Below are 15629 nucleotides of genomic sequence, written 5' to 3'. Positions count from 1 at the left end.
ATCACTTTTCTGAAGTCTCAGGACTTAGAAATGAGTTGTCCAATTAAAGTCAAGTTTAAAAAAAAAAGTACATATAGCTCAGACTGCATCTCTCACTTTCTGCAATAATGAGAGTTTTGGTAAGTTACAGATTAAATGGGGTTAAAATATATCAAGCTCAAAAATATCAACATTGCAGTGCTATCTGCTGAGTCATAACTATGTTTAACAGGATGGGCCAAGGACCTGTGACTTGTTAACCCTGTTACTATCAGGCCCAGCTGGGAAACGGCCAGGTATTCCCTTTAAAGGGCTGGGAGAGAAACCAAAAAAAGCTTGTAAAGAGAGATGGGGTCTTGCATTAGGCCCAAGACAGAGGTGTTGAAAGGAGGCTTCAAGCAGTGGTAGCTTTGGATAAGTCAATGAACATTTTATTTAGATTTTCCTAAGCTTCACATCAAAAGAACCCACCAAACCCAACTTGAAAGAACAGTGGATATTACCAGGAGTCCTTCTCAGGCGGGGGAAACAGGACAGATGCCTTATATCCAAACAAGGAAGCTTGACATGCTGGGAATTTACAAACTTTTCTCAAAACAGCGAAGGCTCCACAGTACAAAAACTTTGCATTAAAACAATGCATCATCTGTAACTTAATTTGAGGTTGAATCATCTATGTAACTTCTATGAGAAAGTAACAGAACTAGAATGAACAATGGTCTTATTTTTCAACAGTAAGGCTGAGATTGAAATCTTTACTGCTGATGAAAATTCTAAGAACATCATATTACCTACTACAAACCTCAGGCTAGTAGATGAAGTGTGGAAGAGTTAAGACAGTAAAGAAAATATCACTAATATCACCAATATTTTGTATTGTATAAAATTGTAACATTTAAGCATGCAATGAGATGCAAAAAATATTTCTAAGTTTTAAAAAGGAAATACTTTGTTCTCTCACTGTCCTGTGACAAAAACAGCACTTTGATGAATTCGCTCTTACCCTATAAATTACTTGCTTGACAATGGAATTAAGTACCCAATATTATGGGAATCTATATTCTTAAGGAAGAAAATATGTTAACAGTATAGTCTATAATAGAATCACAGAATCCCAGAATGGTTGAGGTTGGAAGGGACCTCTGGAAGTCATCTGGTCCAACTCCCCCTGCTGAGGCAGGGCCACCTAGAGCCAGTTGGATAGGAGTACGCATTTACTTGTGTATGGGAACAAAATCAATCCAACATAAGCTGTTTAAAGACATGACATTTAATTGCAGTAACAAAAGTTAGAATGCTGTAAAAAAAATGTAATCTTAGGCATAATATGGATTCATATCAGTAGTGCTAACTGGTCCTTAAGGAGAGCAATGAAGCAAGGCTGTGTTATAACTCTTCAATCTTTCAAGAACTCTAACCAAGTAATGAGTCATGACTTTCCTTTCCATGAAATCATATTAGCTATCTTGAATCACAAAGTGTTTTTTTAGTGCTCCTAACACTTTCACAACAAACCAATCTTAAGCTTATGTAATTTCCTGGTAGCACAGCATATCTGTCTCCACATACTAACAGTAATACAATCATTTATCACTTCCTAAATTTAAAAAAAGAGTCCTGTGGAAAGGAAAGTAACCTATAAAAAATAAGAAATAATTTCAAATTCTATGTTCCTTTTTGAGTAAACACAGATGTCTGATGGCATTTCTTGCATCTAACATTTTCAGACATTCAAGTCATCATATAGTTTCATTACTGAACTACCGCTACAACTTATCTTCTACGTTTGATCCTGTTGTGGTACATTTTATTCCAATGTCTCTGTCCATATGATTATTCTTACGAGTCCTTATCACATATGGTCCACAGTTCATATAGGAATGAAACATCTTATGTTAAACGTTCTCAATTCTCAGTGACTTAATTTCACAGGAGATATTTAAAAAAACCCAACCTACTGCACTAGAAGACTCCCCTCCCAAAACACCTTGTTTCCGAATAACACCTTTACCTACAAAATGAGTGAGCATTATCTACTAATCCTGTACAAGTCAGCTGCTAGATGTCAGTCCTGAGCAACAGCAATAATGTAATGCTGCAATTGCATGTGCTGTACTTCAAAGAAAGCACATCCAGGATGGAGGGTCCTGAATGCAAGAACTGGACCTGGAAGTGCACTTCTTCCCCGCAAGTCTTGGCAAACAGTTCCTGTTACTGTATGTGCTCCTGGTGAATACTATTATCTTTTTTGTTTAGTTTCATAGATTGATTTAAACTGGCAGTCATCTAGCATTCTGACCTGCTCACTTAGAGACAGATCCAGTAAGATAAAAAATAAGGTGGGTGGAGTTACAGCACGTTGATGATGCTATCTGTGTTGTTACTTCTCAGGAGTGGTCCAAAGCAAACCTCACATTCCTTAGCCATAAAACAGCCATTACTATTTTATGGGATATGCATTCAACAGTATTTAAGTAATCAACACTGCTCACCATAGATTATGAAGAGACATTCCTTACAAAACTCTCAGCAGAGTTCACAGAGAAAACTGAGTAAAAGAGGTAAATCAAATTTTATCAAGGACTTCAACATTAACATTGCTATTACGGGTGTAGCAATAAGCAGCAGCCTAATCCCTAAAATAAAAGATACATGCATTTTCATATAACAATTAAAAGCCTAATGCCGTATTAGGAACTATCAACAAGTTATTCAAGGCCTGTATCGTCATGATCAATCCCAGAGTATTTTTAGGATTTATTTTTTTTAATAGAATTCTGAGATTCTGCAACTAGTCACATTGACTAAATCCAAAAATAACATGATCTCTTGCACATGGTTCTGTTAATACACCAATATCTGTACATCAGGACTTAGTTTCTATAGATTACAGACTGTTCTTCATGTTGAAGTTTATTAAATCATTCCAAGTTTTGAAATGAGTTTGTGACACGACAAATATTCACTTGAGACAAGGCTGCAATCAGCAAACTCTGTACACTTATGACTGAAACCAAGTTGATACCCAGACCTCCAGGTGAAAAATCCAGGGCATGGACTGTACTGTTCATGCAAAATTAAAGAAGTATTTTTAAAAATTTGGCAATTTATCTCCATAAATAAAAAATGTTTCATGGCATGATGATAAAAACTGCAAAGAGCTAACCACAGAGAAATGCTAGACGCCAAAAATCTTTCACAACCAACTGAAAATAAATGAAAATCAGTGTAATGAAAAAAGCACCAGCCAGTTTCACTGTGACAGAGCCCATGAACTATTTTTAGACAGAAAAACTAAAAACTCAGAGGCAAGGTAGGGGAAGGGAATGATATCTCTATGACATCTTTAAACAACAAAGCCCCAGTGTAGACACAGATGTATCGGCACAAACATCTTTTTGTAGGTACAACTTCAGTTAAGAGGAGGAATGCCTGACAGCATAGCTAATACAAACTACCTTTCACAAAGTGTTAAACCACAAAAGCCAGGGGAAAAAAAAAAAAATCTGATTTATTACAGTGGGGTTTTTTTTCAGTCTGCTGATAAATGACTTCTGAAGCACATGGCACCAGTGCTTCAGCTGGAGAAATTACATGCATTTTACGAAGCCAGTTGAATCGTCTCAGCCCAATCAGCAAAACTGATAAATGATCTTTCAATCTCTAATTTTATACTACAACATATGGGGGCTACAGTCTATCCTCAGCTGCATGCATTATATCCAGTACATTTCATTGAATTCTGTGTGGTTGCATATAGCATTGCTTTATATACCCATATTTACTCTGGATTTCTAAGAAACTTCAACTGTATTAATTTTGCTACTGTATTTTTGTTCTAAGACTGTTCTGACTAGTGTTCTTATCAAAGACAGGTCTTGTTACAGACTTAGATCTGCATCCTACTTATTGATTTATAGTACTATCTTGTACTCACCTTTGGGGGACTACTTTCTTCAAAAAAGATGGCCAAGAAAAACCAAGACAACATCACAAAGATTTTAAAAGTCAGCATGTTTGGCAGGGAGTAAGAGATGTGTAAACTCTTGTGAAAATTCCCCACAGTCCAGCATCAGTTAAGGCTCTCTTCAGCTAACATACTGGTAAATTTAACAACCTATGGCAGAATCTATGTCCAATTTTTTGAACAAGGGCCACAGGGAAGCGTCCAGGTAAATCGCTTGTGCTGAATCCAGAAATCTAATAACACAGTAACTTTGTCTAGTGATTGCAGTATCTATGACAGTATATGTTTTAAGTTTCGCTATCTTAACCAATAAGAAAACTGAAAAATAGTTTTGGCATCCATATCGGATGAAAATAAAAAGGAAATCTATATAGGAGTATATAGCAAAAGTGAAATTGCTTAGATATTGCAGATGCCGTTGTTTTAATCAGAACAACAGAACTGTTTTCCACAGGGCAGGTTAAACCATTAAACCGAAGGTGCAATTTCAGGGTTTGCTTAAGCTAACGGCAGGCTGCCCCCTGCCCCAGCAGCACGTTCTCGCTCCTTCCCTGCTGTATCAATTGCTGGACATCACACAGCCACAGGGATTAGCTGCTGGCCTCGGTGACCAGAGGGGCTGATGCTGATGTGGCGGAGGTGAGATGAGGCTGAGAGCTGGAGAGGAGCGCTGTGAAGGTGAACTCCTAATTTTATTTTCTTCCAAATAATAATCCTGGCTGGACAGATTTCTCCTTTAAAACAAAGGCAGCAGGAAAAAATAACACTAATCTGAACTGAAATACATGTTTTTCAAATTAAGGAAAGCTTTTTAAGTAAGGAAAGTAAACTGCCTTTATGATTTTGTTCATCTAGTGCTTCTGTGATTTGCTTATCGCCTGCCTTAAGTTTCATCCTGAACTGAGGCACACGGGGGATCCACACAAACACTGCTAGTCTCCTGCACACTCTTGTTGTGGGCCAGTGCCATTAAAGTACACATCTCCCAAAAGCTCCTTCCCTTTATCTGCAAGTGCTTTACAGCAAGAACAACATTGCTGGGGGAAAAAAGGAAAAGAAACAGTCTGCTTCATCCAACATTGTCTTACCAATTCAACTGGTACGACGCTGCGACACTAAGTGCTCTACTGTCGGGGGAACACACTACAGATCAAAGAATTCAGATTCGCTACAGTCAGTGACATAATTAAAATAGTTTTTCTGCTCTCTGTTCCCTCACAGTCTGCTTTCAATGTAAGTACTATACATTTTTATATATACTCTTCCCCTCTGCCACCTCTGTTATTACTTTTGCTTTTCCAATTCTTTCCGCAGAGTAAATTGCATGTAAAACTATAGGATGATTCAAGCCCAATATAGCAATTAAAATCTACTAATGCCTGAATTTTAAATTTTATAAAAAGATCTTGGCGTATTTCTTGTAAATTGTCAAGCAGAAACAAGTCCAAATATGCAGAAGACGATATTCATGTGTGTTCATTCTTTAAAAGAAGCATTGTCCTATCATTTTACATGGTAAGAGGCCCCAGTTTTCTCCTTAGTTATGAAATGAAATAATTGGTATTTACATGGTAGGTAGGGCTCCAATTTGTTCTTTCAACAGTAATCCCTGTATTATCTTTCTTTTTGATTTATAAAATGCAGTAAGTTTTCAAGTTTCTGAAAATAAATATGAAGTACACAATTTCAGTACCTTTCAACCAGAATTGGTAAAAGAAAGATTGTATCACTGCAGCTTCTGATCCACTACTTTGAGAGACCTGAAGAAAGCATCAGGATTAGACTAAATTCAGGCTTCCACACTCAGGAAGCAAATTCCAGAGACAAGGCCCTTTTCTTGAAAATACCCTGCAACCAAAATACCAGACATTTCAGTCTTAGCATTGTTGGCTCCAACAGCTCAAATGACCTCAAATAAATACACGATATAGGAAGGGAGAGGTGGTTTCTTACATAACTATCTAATATTTTAACAGACCAAAGGCTAGCAGGACTTTGTGTAAGCACAGATAAAAGCTGGTTAGTGTAACCAGCCTCCAACTACTAACTACTGCCTCCAAACAGGGGTGCCACCTCATTGCCATTTTCAGTAGGTGTTTTAAAAGTTTTTGATGAAATCTTTTGGAAACTTGTGATTTTCACATATATCCATTCCATACTGTATTTAAGAAATAGGTATACTACTTCTTAATATATATCTTAATAATATTTTTCAAGAAGACTGTTGAACCTGACTGCATTGCCCGAAACACATGCCATGTGCAAAACTGATAAAAAATCATGCCCATGTGGACATTCACTGACAGCTGAAGTCATATGCAAGGAACTCGGTATTTATTATTTTGGTGAAGAAAGAAGTCTCAGCAGATACAACCAGAGAACATACGGCAAAGTAAATGGTTGCAAAGCCACCCAGAGATAGGTGCCTTCGGGGAGCGAAGTGCTAGCTGTGAAAAGGCTTCTAACAGTCAGCACAGAAACTGCCTCGCTTGATGCCAGCTGTGCTCTAGGAAATGCAATTCCCTATGCATTTTTTGTGATTATGAAGGTTAGCATTAAAACCAAAAAAACCCACATAAATATTCTTTCATCATCGATTTCTGTTCTTAGCAGAAAGAATCCTCCAGCCTGGAATATACTGACAGAAGTGGGAACAGTATTTCTGCATCCAGTAACTAGACATCACAAGGAGGTGAAACATTTTCTCTGAAACATGGCCCAAGCCACAGCTCTTCTGGCAGCAGTGAGTGACAACATTGCTGATGGAGCTCAGTAGTCCAAATACAGTCAAAATCCAAGCTCTTTTGCAGTATCTTACACTGAAAGGCGAAGAATTCCTAAAAAAGTCGTGAAAGTAATTCCAACTGCTGTAACTCTGAGATCATTTAACAGCCAGCTATGATAATCTCCTCAGTAAATTAATAGGGTTTGTCAAGCCAAACTATAAAATAAGAAAGCTGTGACTGTGCCATTAAGATTTGCTAATCATAAACATCCATTTCAAAAACATTCTGAAACTCAGCCGAAATCAACTTCCTATCTCCTCTATTGGCGCTTTCAGAGGAGAAAAATAATGGCCCACCAGCAACCCAGAAAAGTGAGAATGAGGAACAACTGACATCTGATGCATCTTTAGAGAAGGACAGTGAAATTATTTCATCATAGTGCTATTTACTCTAAGGCAACTAAAGAACAAAGATTAGCCTAAAAGGCCTGATGTCCAGAAGTACTGAATACTGCTGGCAGATCTAAAGGAGTCGCTATCAGCACAGAGCCCTGTGCTGCTTTTTTGAACAAGCTCCATGCCAAACTGGAATACACTGCATAGGCAGTACATGTTAAACTCTAGAGAACAAAATATGACTCCATAATGTATTTATTGAAATAAAATTAAAACCTTATACAATTGCTATTATTATGACTATATAATTAGATTGTCTGCATAATGGTATCTTACTGTGAATTTCTTTAGGATTCAAAGGCTCAGTTATGCTACTTAGCTCAGGAATAACTTCTATTAAAGTCCACGTAAGAATTGCAATAAGTAACTCACAGTATTTTAATTTAAAAATCACCCTTTAGTTTTGAAAATATTATTAGAATTAAATTAATATTTAATAGTCATTTACATGGAGCATAAGAAAAGCTATCCATCTCCTATCACAAGACAAAATACGTACAGAACTCCCTCACAAAAAGAGATAAAGATAAAAGATATAACTAAAATCCAACACAGATAGACATAATCGATTTCCCAAGCTGACATTGCATTGTAAATTATTTACAACATATAAATAGGTGCAACACTACTCCAGGTCCATTGAAAAAAAAAAACAAAATGGCATCACACAAGAAAAATGGCACAGCATAGCTTTCTATTACCCACACTACGACTGAATGAATGAAATGCAAGAGGAGATGTGCCAAGTTACTTGATACTTGCTAGTCAGCTTAATCAGATACTCTCAGTTTCCTGCAGGATGGATAACAAACACTGTTCTGCTGCTTACTGCACACCACGTCTACTAAAATATTTTCTGAGGCAGAATGATCCTAAAAACCTCTGTGCGTCTAATAACACAAGGGGTCTGGAACCACACAATCTGACATAATGTAAGAGAAGAAGATTTAAATAAAAATAATAAATTACAAGATATTTACGTGGATAACTGAGATAAAGTAAATTATACCGTTATGATGACAGATATCTGAGTTCCTGACTATCCTTCATTGTATCCCTACCACGTCAAAACCTGACTTTGTGCTCCGGACTGCCCTCTGCCCTTATTTTTAAAAAACAACTCAGAAGTTCAGAAGAGTATCAAAAATACTTTAAACAAATAACACTTAAGACAAGATTTTTAAAAATCATCTCAACTGAAAGCTACTATATATTCAACATATTGTATCAAAAAAAGTAAATTCTATTCTTAATTATGACATGCATTTCTCTATGAAGAAAGGTTAAAAAAGCATGAGCAAGACTATTGCCATGAAGAACTAGGATTTAATAGAAATTCTGCAATGCTTGAATGTTATTGAAAATACTTTTAACCCTTTTTTTTCCAGGAAGTTATATGTAAAAGGTACTATTTACTTCCACAGCAAGCTGACTGAAAAGCTTGTCTTGTACCTTATTAACATCAATAATGTGATACTAATTTTCAGCCTAACTATATTCATACATTAGCAGTGTTATGCATTTTATTAATAATCATCTCAGTTGCTTCATCCAGCTAAAGCTTTCATCCATTAGATACGCATATTTTTAGGGGAAACTGGGAAAATTTTCTCTTTAGTTTTTCTTTAATGAGGATACACAGAAGAAAACAACAGGGAGAGGAACATGAGAAGCAGGAGACCGTTAAAACCAAACCATCTGTCTTCCAGGTTTATCCTCTACTGAAATTCTTTATTCCTGCCCAAGTTGCACCAAAAATGAAGAAAAACTAGCCATTTTTGTCTCAAGGAGTCATCCTCCCTCCAAAAAGCTGAACAGATAAAATATAGAAAAAAAATCTGTTAGATTTCTCTCCCGCTCCATAAAGAAAGTTAAAAAAAAAAAAAAAGAAAAGAAAGAAGTATTGTCTTTCTCGAGTATTTTCCTTGCAACCACTAAGAGTTAAGGCTTTGCTAAGCCATAGCTATCAGCCATGACGTGAATTCCCCATTTTCACTGCCTTCACTAATAAACACTTTCTTCTTTTTAAAAGAAGAAAATAAAACACAGACATTAGTATTCAGGCCTACTAATAAAAGCTAGGAAAAAAGCTTTATATTTTTCAACCTCAACATCAGCTGTCAGACCCCTTCCAAAACCACCAAATTCTTAGAAATCAATCCTTGCAAATCATTAATTTTCATAGAATCATAGAATCATTAAGGTTGGAAAAGACCTCTAAGATCATCGAGTCCAACCGTCATCCCAACACCACCATGCCCACTAAACCATTTTCCCACAAAGTAATATGAATTTTAAATAATTCACCCTTTTCCAATTTCTAGCTCCTCTCACTCCATTTTTGCCATTGATTTTCTTACAGTTTCAGAATACAGTAAGTCAGCTTGCAATATGCATTTCACTGCACACAAAGCACTCCTTAGCTTCTTACTCCTACAGGAAAATTGCCCCACGTTTTTTGTTATTGCTTTGATTTTCTACTCTTCTATAGTCTCACGTTTCCCTCAAATTCCCATCCATTGGAAAAAAATCTGTAAAAAAATGAAAAATGAATAATGGATTTTAAAAAAAAGTTTTCTTACTGACAAACTTTCAAAATATTTTTAGTAAAGACATGCATGGGTGGTACCTAATTTTACCTGTTCCTCTTCTAAAGACAATCTTGATAATACTGGGAAGGTCCTAATAAAAATAGAGCACTCTCTGTGTCAAGTAATTTTATCTAGTCATTTTTCCTTCAATAGCTGATGTCCAAGGTATTTAAAAAAAGACAGCAATTACTTTAACTTTGCACAATTACACAAGCATAAAAATTTAGTATTTACAGTATCTAATACCTCAGAAAAACTTAGAATCTATCTCTAGTAATCTAGAATATTTAGGTCCTATTTCTTTAATCATTCTTCTCTCTGAAAGATCATTTTGTTTTTTGTCTGGGTGCCTCCGATTCCTCTCTTCTCCCTCTCCCCTGGCCTCACGCTACCCACAGCCCATCTTTGCTCCAAGCAAAGGGGAAGTCCGAGGGCTGGGTGTATTTTTTCCTAGGCAAGCTGGAGCCAGACCTCTTGCAACAGAGAATACCCCACCTGAAGACACGGGAATACAGTTGCTTCCCTCATCATCACAGGAACACGCTGTACAGAAACCACAGTCCCATGACTCAGAGCACATCTCAACCAAGAAGCTCTGAGATGATCCTCTCTCTCTCCAGTGAGCATGGGGAACTTGAAACTACATTCCTAACTGCTTCTTGCCATTTCCTTGTCCCCGTGCAAACTTAAATCCATTCGATCCCATTGTGCTTTACTCTCTTTCACCTTCCTTTTGATTTTTCATGCGGTCTCTGCCTTCCATCCCACCCTGTGTCGGAATAGGATGCTGCCTAGTTTCACCTCAACACTGACTACCCACCATCTGTTGCTGCTCAAAGGCAAGACGCCAATTCAACTGGAAAAAAAAAAAAATCATGAAAATACAGCGTTTAAGGAAATGGTGACTCTCTCTCTCTTTTTAATCCTGCCAGCAGTAATGAGAGAGAGGACAGCCAGTTTCACTGAGGGAAGATTAGTATAACACTTCTTGTCATACCATGAAAGTTCTTTGTTTCCTTTGTTTTATAAATAATTATGTATAAACAGTACAGTTTTCAGTATCAGAATCACAATTTGAGAAACAGATATTTGCAATTAACTTTCTACCTAGATACTTCCAGATTCCAGAAGAAAAACACACCTGAATCAACATGCTTCCTGAAGAAAAAACTGTTACAGATGAAAATGCCTGAAAACAGATATACTTGTCTTTCTGTGGCATCCTTTGGATACACTGCTCAGTGTTTCAGTTCATTAGTAGCTTTAGTCTGAGCTCTGTCTTTTAAAGACTTACAATTAAAGTAGTATCATACTTACTTCGTGTCTCTGACGAGAGGTGCGCTTCCCAGTTTAAAACAGATTTTTTCCCCTCCACAAGACGTTTGCCTCAAAGAAAAGCTTTCTGCCAGATCAAACCCTGTGAAATATGATACAATGATTTAGTTTATTTAATGGAATTTAAAAAACAGAGGTAAATACTGACTTTTAGCGTGCTTGGTGACTTTCTAGAGTACAGACTGACGAGCTATTTTGAAAACCAGTACTTTAAGTCAGAGAAACTTCCAATATTCGTTTTATCGACAGAGAAACTATCAGTGCAAAATTCATTCAGTAGATGACTTCGCAACCTGAGAAATGCATTCATTATTTCCTTTTATCATCTGAACTGATAAGAACGAAGGATGTTTGGGAAAAACAACGGAAATGAGTGTGGCTGCAGAACTTGAACCAATACTTCCAAAGAACACCATGTTCTGATTTTAACCCCACCTTCCTAAAAACAACAGCTTTTGGAGCATGGGGGTGGCATTCTATAGTGTCCTTTCAGTCTTCAAGCCAGCTTCAGTCAGACTGTGATTACATCCACTACTAGCCAATTAATTCAGATATCCATATTAATGCAGTCATTTACCTGCAACACCAAGACTGTCTCTGTTGATTTGTTTGAGATGATGGACAACTGTTTTCATTAAAGGACACACGGCACCTTCAAGAGAATACAGTTTAGTATCTATCATAAAATTCTATCAAACAAAAATGAATCAGAACAAACTATCATGACAGTGATAGTAATATTAACAGGAATGTTTCTTTGTTTCTTTAGGATATGAAAAACAGCAATAAACCAAATTACAAAATCTAAATAAGAGCAATGATATTTCCAATTTCATACTAGACTTCTAATAATATAAGCAGATACAAATTTTATGCTTTAATTTAGCTGTTTATGATCAAAGCTCACATGAACAATATAACCAGAAGAAAAACACTAAATTCTTACCAAACTCTTTCCATCTACAATACTCTATAAAGCAATAACATCTGTTCTAAGTTTTTTTTTTTAATTTCTGGCTATAGAATTAGAAAAACTTCTTTTTCCCCCATTAATTAACATTAAACAATAAAGCATAAATGCTTGATTACCATGACAATAATCTATTGTTACTTCAGTGAACAGTAATTTCAAAATGTGGATTAACAAGGACATAATCATATCATATAATAAACAATGTAAGCAATACTTATATTTTGAAAAAAAAATGGTTGAAAATTAAGCAGCTTTACAGGGGACTAAGTCTGAACCGAAGTATTTAGGTAAACAAGCAGAATGCTCTAAAATCTGGAACATGGTAAATTCGAAGGTTAAATCTAACTGAACACTTAGATCAAATACTGTATTATTAATATGCAGTATCTTACTTGCATAAAGTCCTTTCTTTTTTTTTTTATATATACACAGGAATACACACTTTTAAGAAGCAAATACAGAGAAGTGTCACTTTTGTGCATGGGTCAGAAATAGGGCTCTTTCTTTAATAAACTTTGCAAATAGCCCCACTAAGCCCTAATAAAACTATCAAACCGAAGATGACGAGCAGGATTTGGCCCATGTGCTTATCAAGCACAGGGCTCCATGTTGAGCTGACACAACTAAAAAGATGGCCAAGGTATATCTGAAGCTGCTGAACAGTGATGGTTGAGGGGCTTTCTGAAGTGTCAGTTCACTGAAAAAAGTAAGCAGGAATGTCCTACCCTTAACCTGGAAATCATCTGTATTTAAAGATTTCCAAGAGCATCCAGTTGGCATTCAAAATAGCTATATTTGTAATCTTAAAGCATGTGAAATTTGTCATTCATTCTGTAGTAATGTAGAAAGCATATTATCCTTCAAAAGTCTTAAATTCTATTAAACGTGTTACAATATTTGTTCTGGATTAAGGATGGCTAATTGGAAATAACCAGTAAAAGTGAAACTAAATTATATAATACAGGTATAAAGACATCTCCTGACAACATGGTTAATGAAAGCTATGTCAGTTGTTTAAAAAGAACAGACTGGGTGGAAGACATCTTTTTGTAAGATTCATCAAGTTACATGTCCTTTAAGTCTAAATTGCGATCTACAGTTGTAAGTAACATCACTCATAAATTAATTTATCCCTAAGGCTCTAAAAGAATGTATTCTTTCTTTCCTTTATATATACACACATAAATATGTGTATATACATGTGTTTACCTATACAGATAGATAAAGTTTCATGACCAATGAGATGAAACATACGCATTAAAAACACTGTCAATTCCCTTTCCCCAGAAAAGACACAGAACTGTAAAGAATATTCATGTTGAAATTTCTGAAAGTGAAATGAAATCTTTCATCATTCTTGCTTTGCAGGGAGTTTTATGTAGTGTGAAAAGCATTCACTGGAATTACTAACATAGCAATTTCAATACACCATTTGATATACACACACACTATGGGACAGAAACAGGCTCACCTTAGATACCCTTTAATCTACAAACCTCAGCCTTCAATCACTTGTACAGATTATTAAACTATAGACTTTTATTTATAGCCACTCTAAAACAATGAACGTGGTTATGGTAGATTTATAGCTGTAAGAAATATGTTGGCGTAAAGGAAGCCTGTTATGGCTGAAGCTGCAATAGCACGTCACACACACACGGACAAACGTTATTCTGAAATCTACAAGTTTTCTAACCAAGGTGGGTGGGTTTTTTTATATATATATATATATAAAAAAAAAAAAAAGACTACCAGGCAGATTCCCTTTTTGGTTAAATTACTTTACAGTACTTATTAGAAGAACAGCCAGATATTTCTTATTGCTGATTTTACCTTGAACTGCTGTAGTAAAATAGAGAACCTGGGACACAACTGTGCTTTTTTTTCCCAGCATTAACTTACATGAGGGCTGAGTGGCAAAAGACTAGGGAGTTTTAGCTTATTCCTGCCAGCCACTTTCTTCCAAGTCCAAATAAAGACTCAAGCCTCAATTTCTGTGTTCTCCAGATGATAGCAACGATTCCTCACATGCCACAGACTGGACTGTGGACCTATTTTTATCAGTGGCATAACAGTCACAGCATAGACAGGCCAGTGTTACTTACTCGGTTGTATTCCATAAACACAGAAGAACTGAAAGGGTTACTACGAATCTTCTATCTCATGCTGTTGATGCACTCTTTTAGCCCAATGTTATTCTTTTTACTAGAGAGCTAAGGCAAAACTCTAAAATATTAAAACTAAAACCTCTCCATACCAAGACTGACAACTTTCATTGCTAAAGACTGATGAAATTTTTTCTACAGTTATAGTTTGTACAGTCAAAAAGTTAGCCTCTTCCAAGATTTTTAGTACTGCTGGCAGATCTCCAAATTTTCTTTGGCCTGAGACAAAACAAACAGTTCACCCATTCATCCTGTGGGTAGCTGAATTAGAAGATCTACATGAAGACATTCAGGAAAGAAAAAGAACAAGACAAACCCTTACCGCTAATCCAGGCACAGAAACCATGCACCTACCTGCCCTGTTACAATACATTACTATAAAACTAATGAAGCAGTAAAAAGAATGATCTTACGTTTATACACTAGATTGCTCTGCACGTGATAAAACTGGGTCTACCTGGGTTGAAGTCAACAATTCATAATAAAATGGTGATGTCAAAGCTCAAGTTAACATACCTATAAGTTAATGAGATCACCTATCCATAGGACAAATTACAGGCCTTAATCTGCAGAAATCAATGAGCTCTACGTAGGAGCTTATTATTATAAAATCAACCTAATAATTTTGAAAATATGTATTTGTGCAGATCAAGCAGATATATCACAGATCACTGATCTTCTGTCTCTTCAATAAGATGCTAGTAAGAATTTTTTTTGTTTTCTAATAGCATTATGCAAAAAAAAGAAAAAAAAAGGTGTTACATCTAGATGTATCTGCTGCAACATGCAATGGCATGTTCTGAATTCCTGGAATGATCAGGGCACCTGTTGAAGCACGCCGCAGCTTCCATCTAGGCCCCATGCCCAGTTTTCCTTTCTGTGCAAACGAGGACAGAGGAGAGACTGGTGCATGCTTCAGTCGCACTCTTACAGACATCTCATGTGCACTTCCTGACCAGGAACTGCAGCTTCCAATAAGCACTCTTGGCTCCTCCAGATCAAGTGTAACATGTAATGGCTAGATTCACTTTACAAGTACCTACCTGCTACTTTATAATTAAACTTTATGTTCAGGTGAAGTTTTCAGCTGCCATCTAACACCACCAACACACACATTGCAAGGGCACCGAAGTTTCCATCAGTAAGCATGACTGGCCAAATGAACGTGGCCGAAGAGCAAAGCCCTGCCTAACATATACCCACATCCTATGTTGGACTCAAGCTTCAGGCAGAAACCCATATTAGCTTGGATTTGTCTCATACTCTTACTGGATCAGGCTTCATAAATATATAGACATAGGAAACCTCTTCAGAGTGTGCAACATACCTGCAAGTGTCAGCAATGACATCCAACAAGTCCACCTCAAAGGTATTTGTACCGAAGAATAGAAGACACAGCTGGCCTGCTTTCAAATAGGGTCAAGAATTCAGATTTCCT

At 36.4% G+C, this 15629-nt stretch overlaps 1 protein-coding gene across 4 annotated transcripts in view; it reads right to left on the bottom strand.

Moving 5' to 3' along the window:
- COL19A1 (collagen type XIX alpha 1 chain) overlaps window positions 1-15629 on the bottom strand; it is a 204116-nt gene that overhangs the window by 180169 nt on the left and 8318 nt on the right. For all 4 annotated transcript variants that reach the window (XM_076333004.1, XM_076333006.1, XM_076333005.1 and 1 more), the window contains exons 4-5: window positions 11631-11705; window positions 11036-11135 (exon numbers count right to left, since the gene is read on the bottom strand). In XM_076333004.1, coding sequence (XP_076189119.1) covers window positions 11036-11135; window positions 11631-11705 — 175 coding nt within the window. The remainder of the gene's footprint in view (window positions 1-11035; window positions 11136-11630; window positions 11706-15629) is intronic.

The sequence above is a fragment of the Aptenodytes patagonicus genome, chromosome 3 (genome assembly GCF_965638725.1).
Source record: "Aptenodytes patagonicus chromosome 3, bAptPat1.pri.cur, whole genome shotgun sequence".
NCBI classification, from domain to species: domain Eukaryota; kingdom Metazoa; phylum Chordata; class Aves; order Sphenisciformes; family Spheniscidae; genus Aptenodytes; species Aptenodytes patagonicus.
This window is presented reverse-complemented; position numbering and strand designations above follow the sequence as displayed.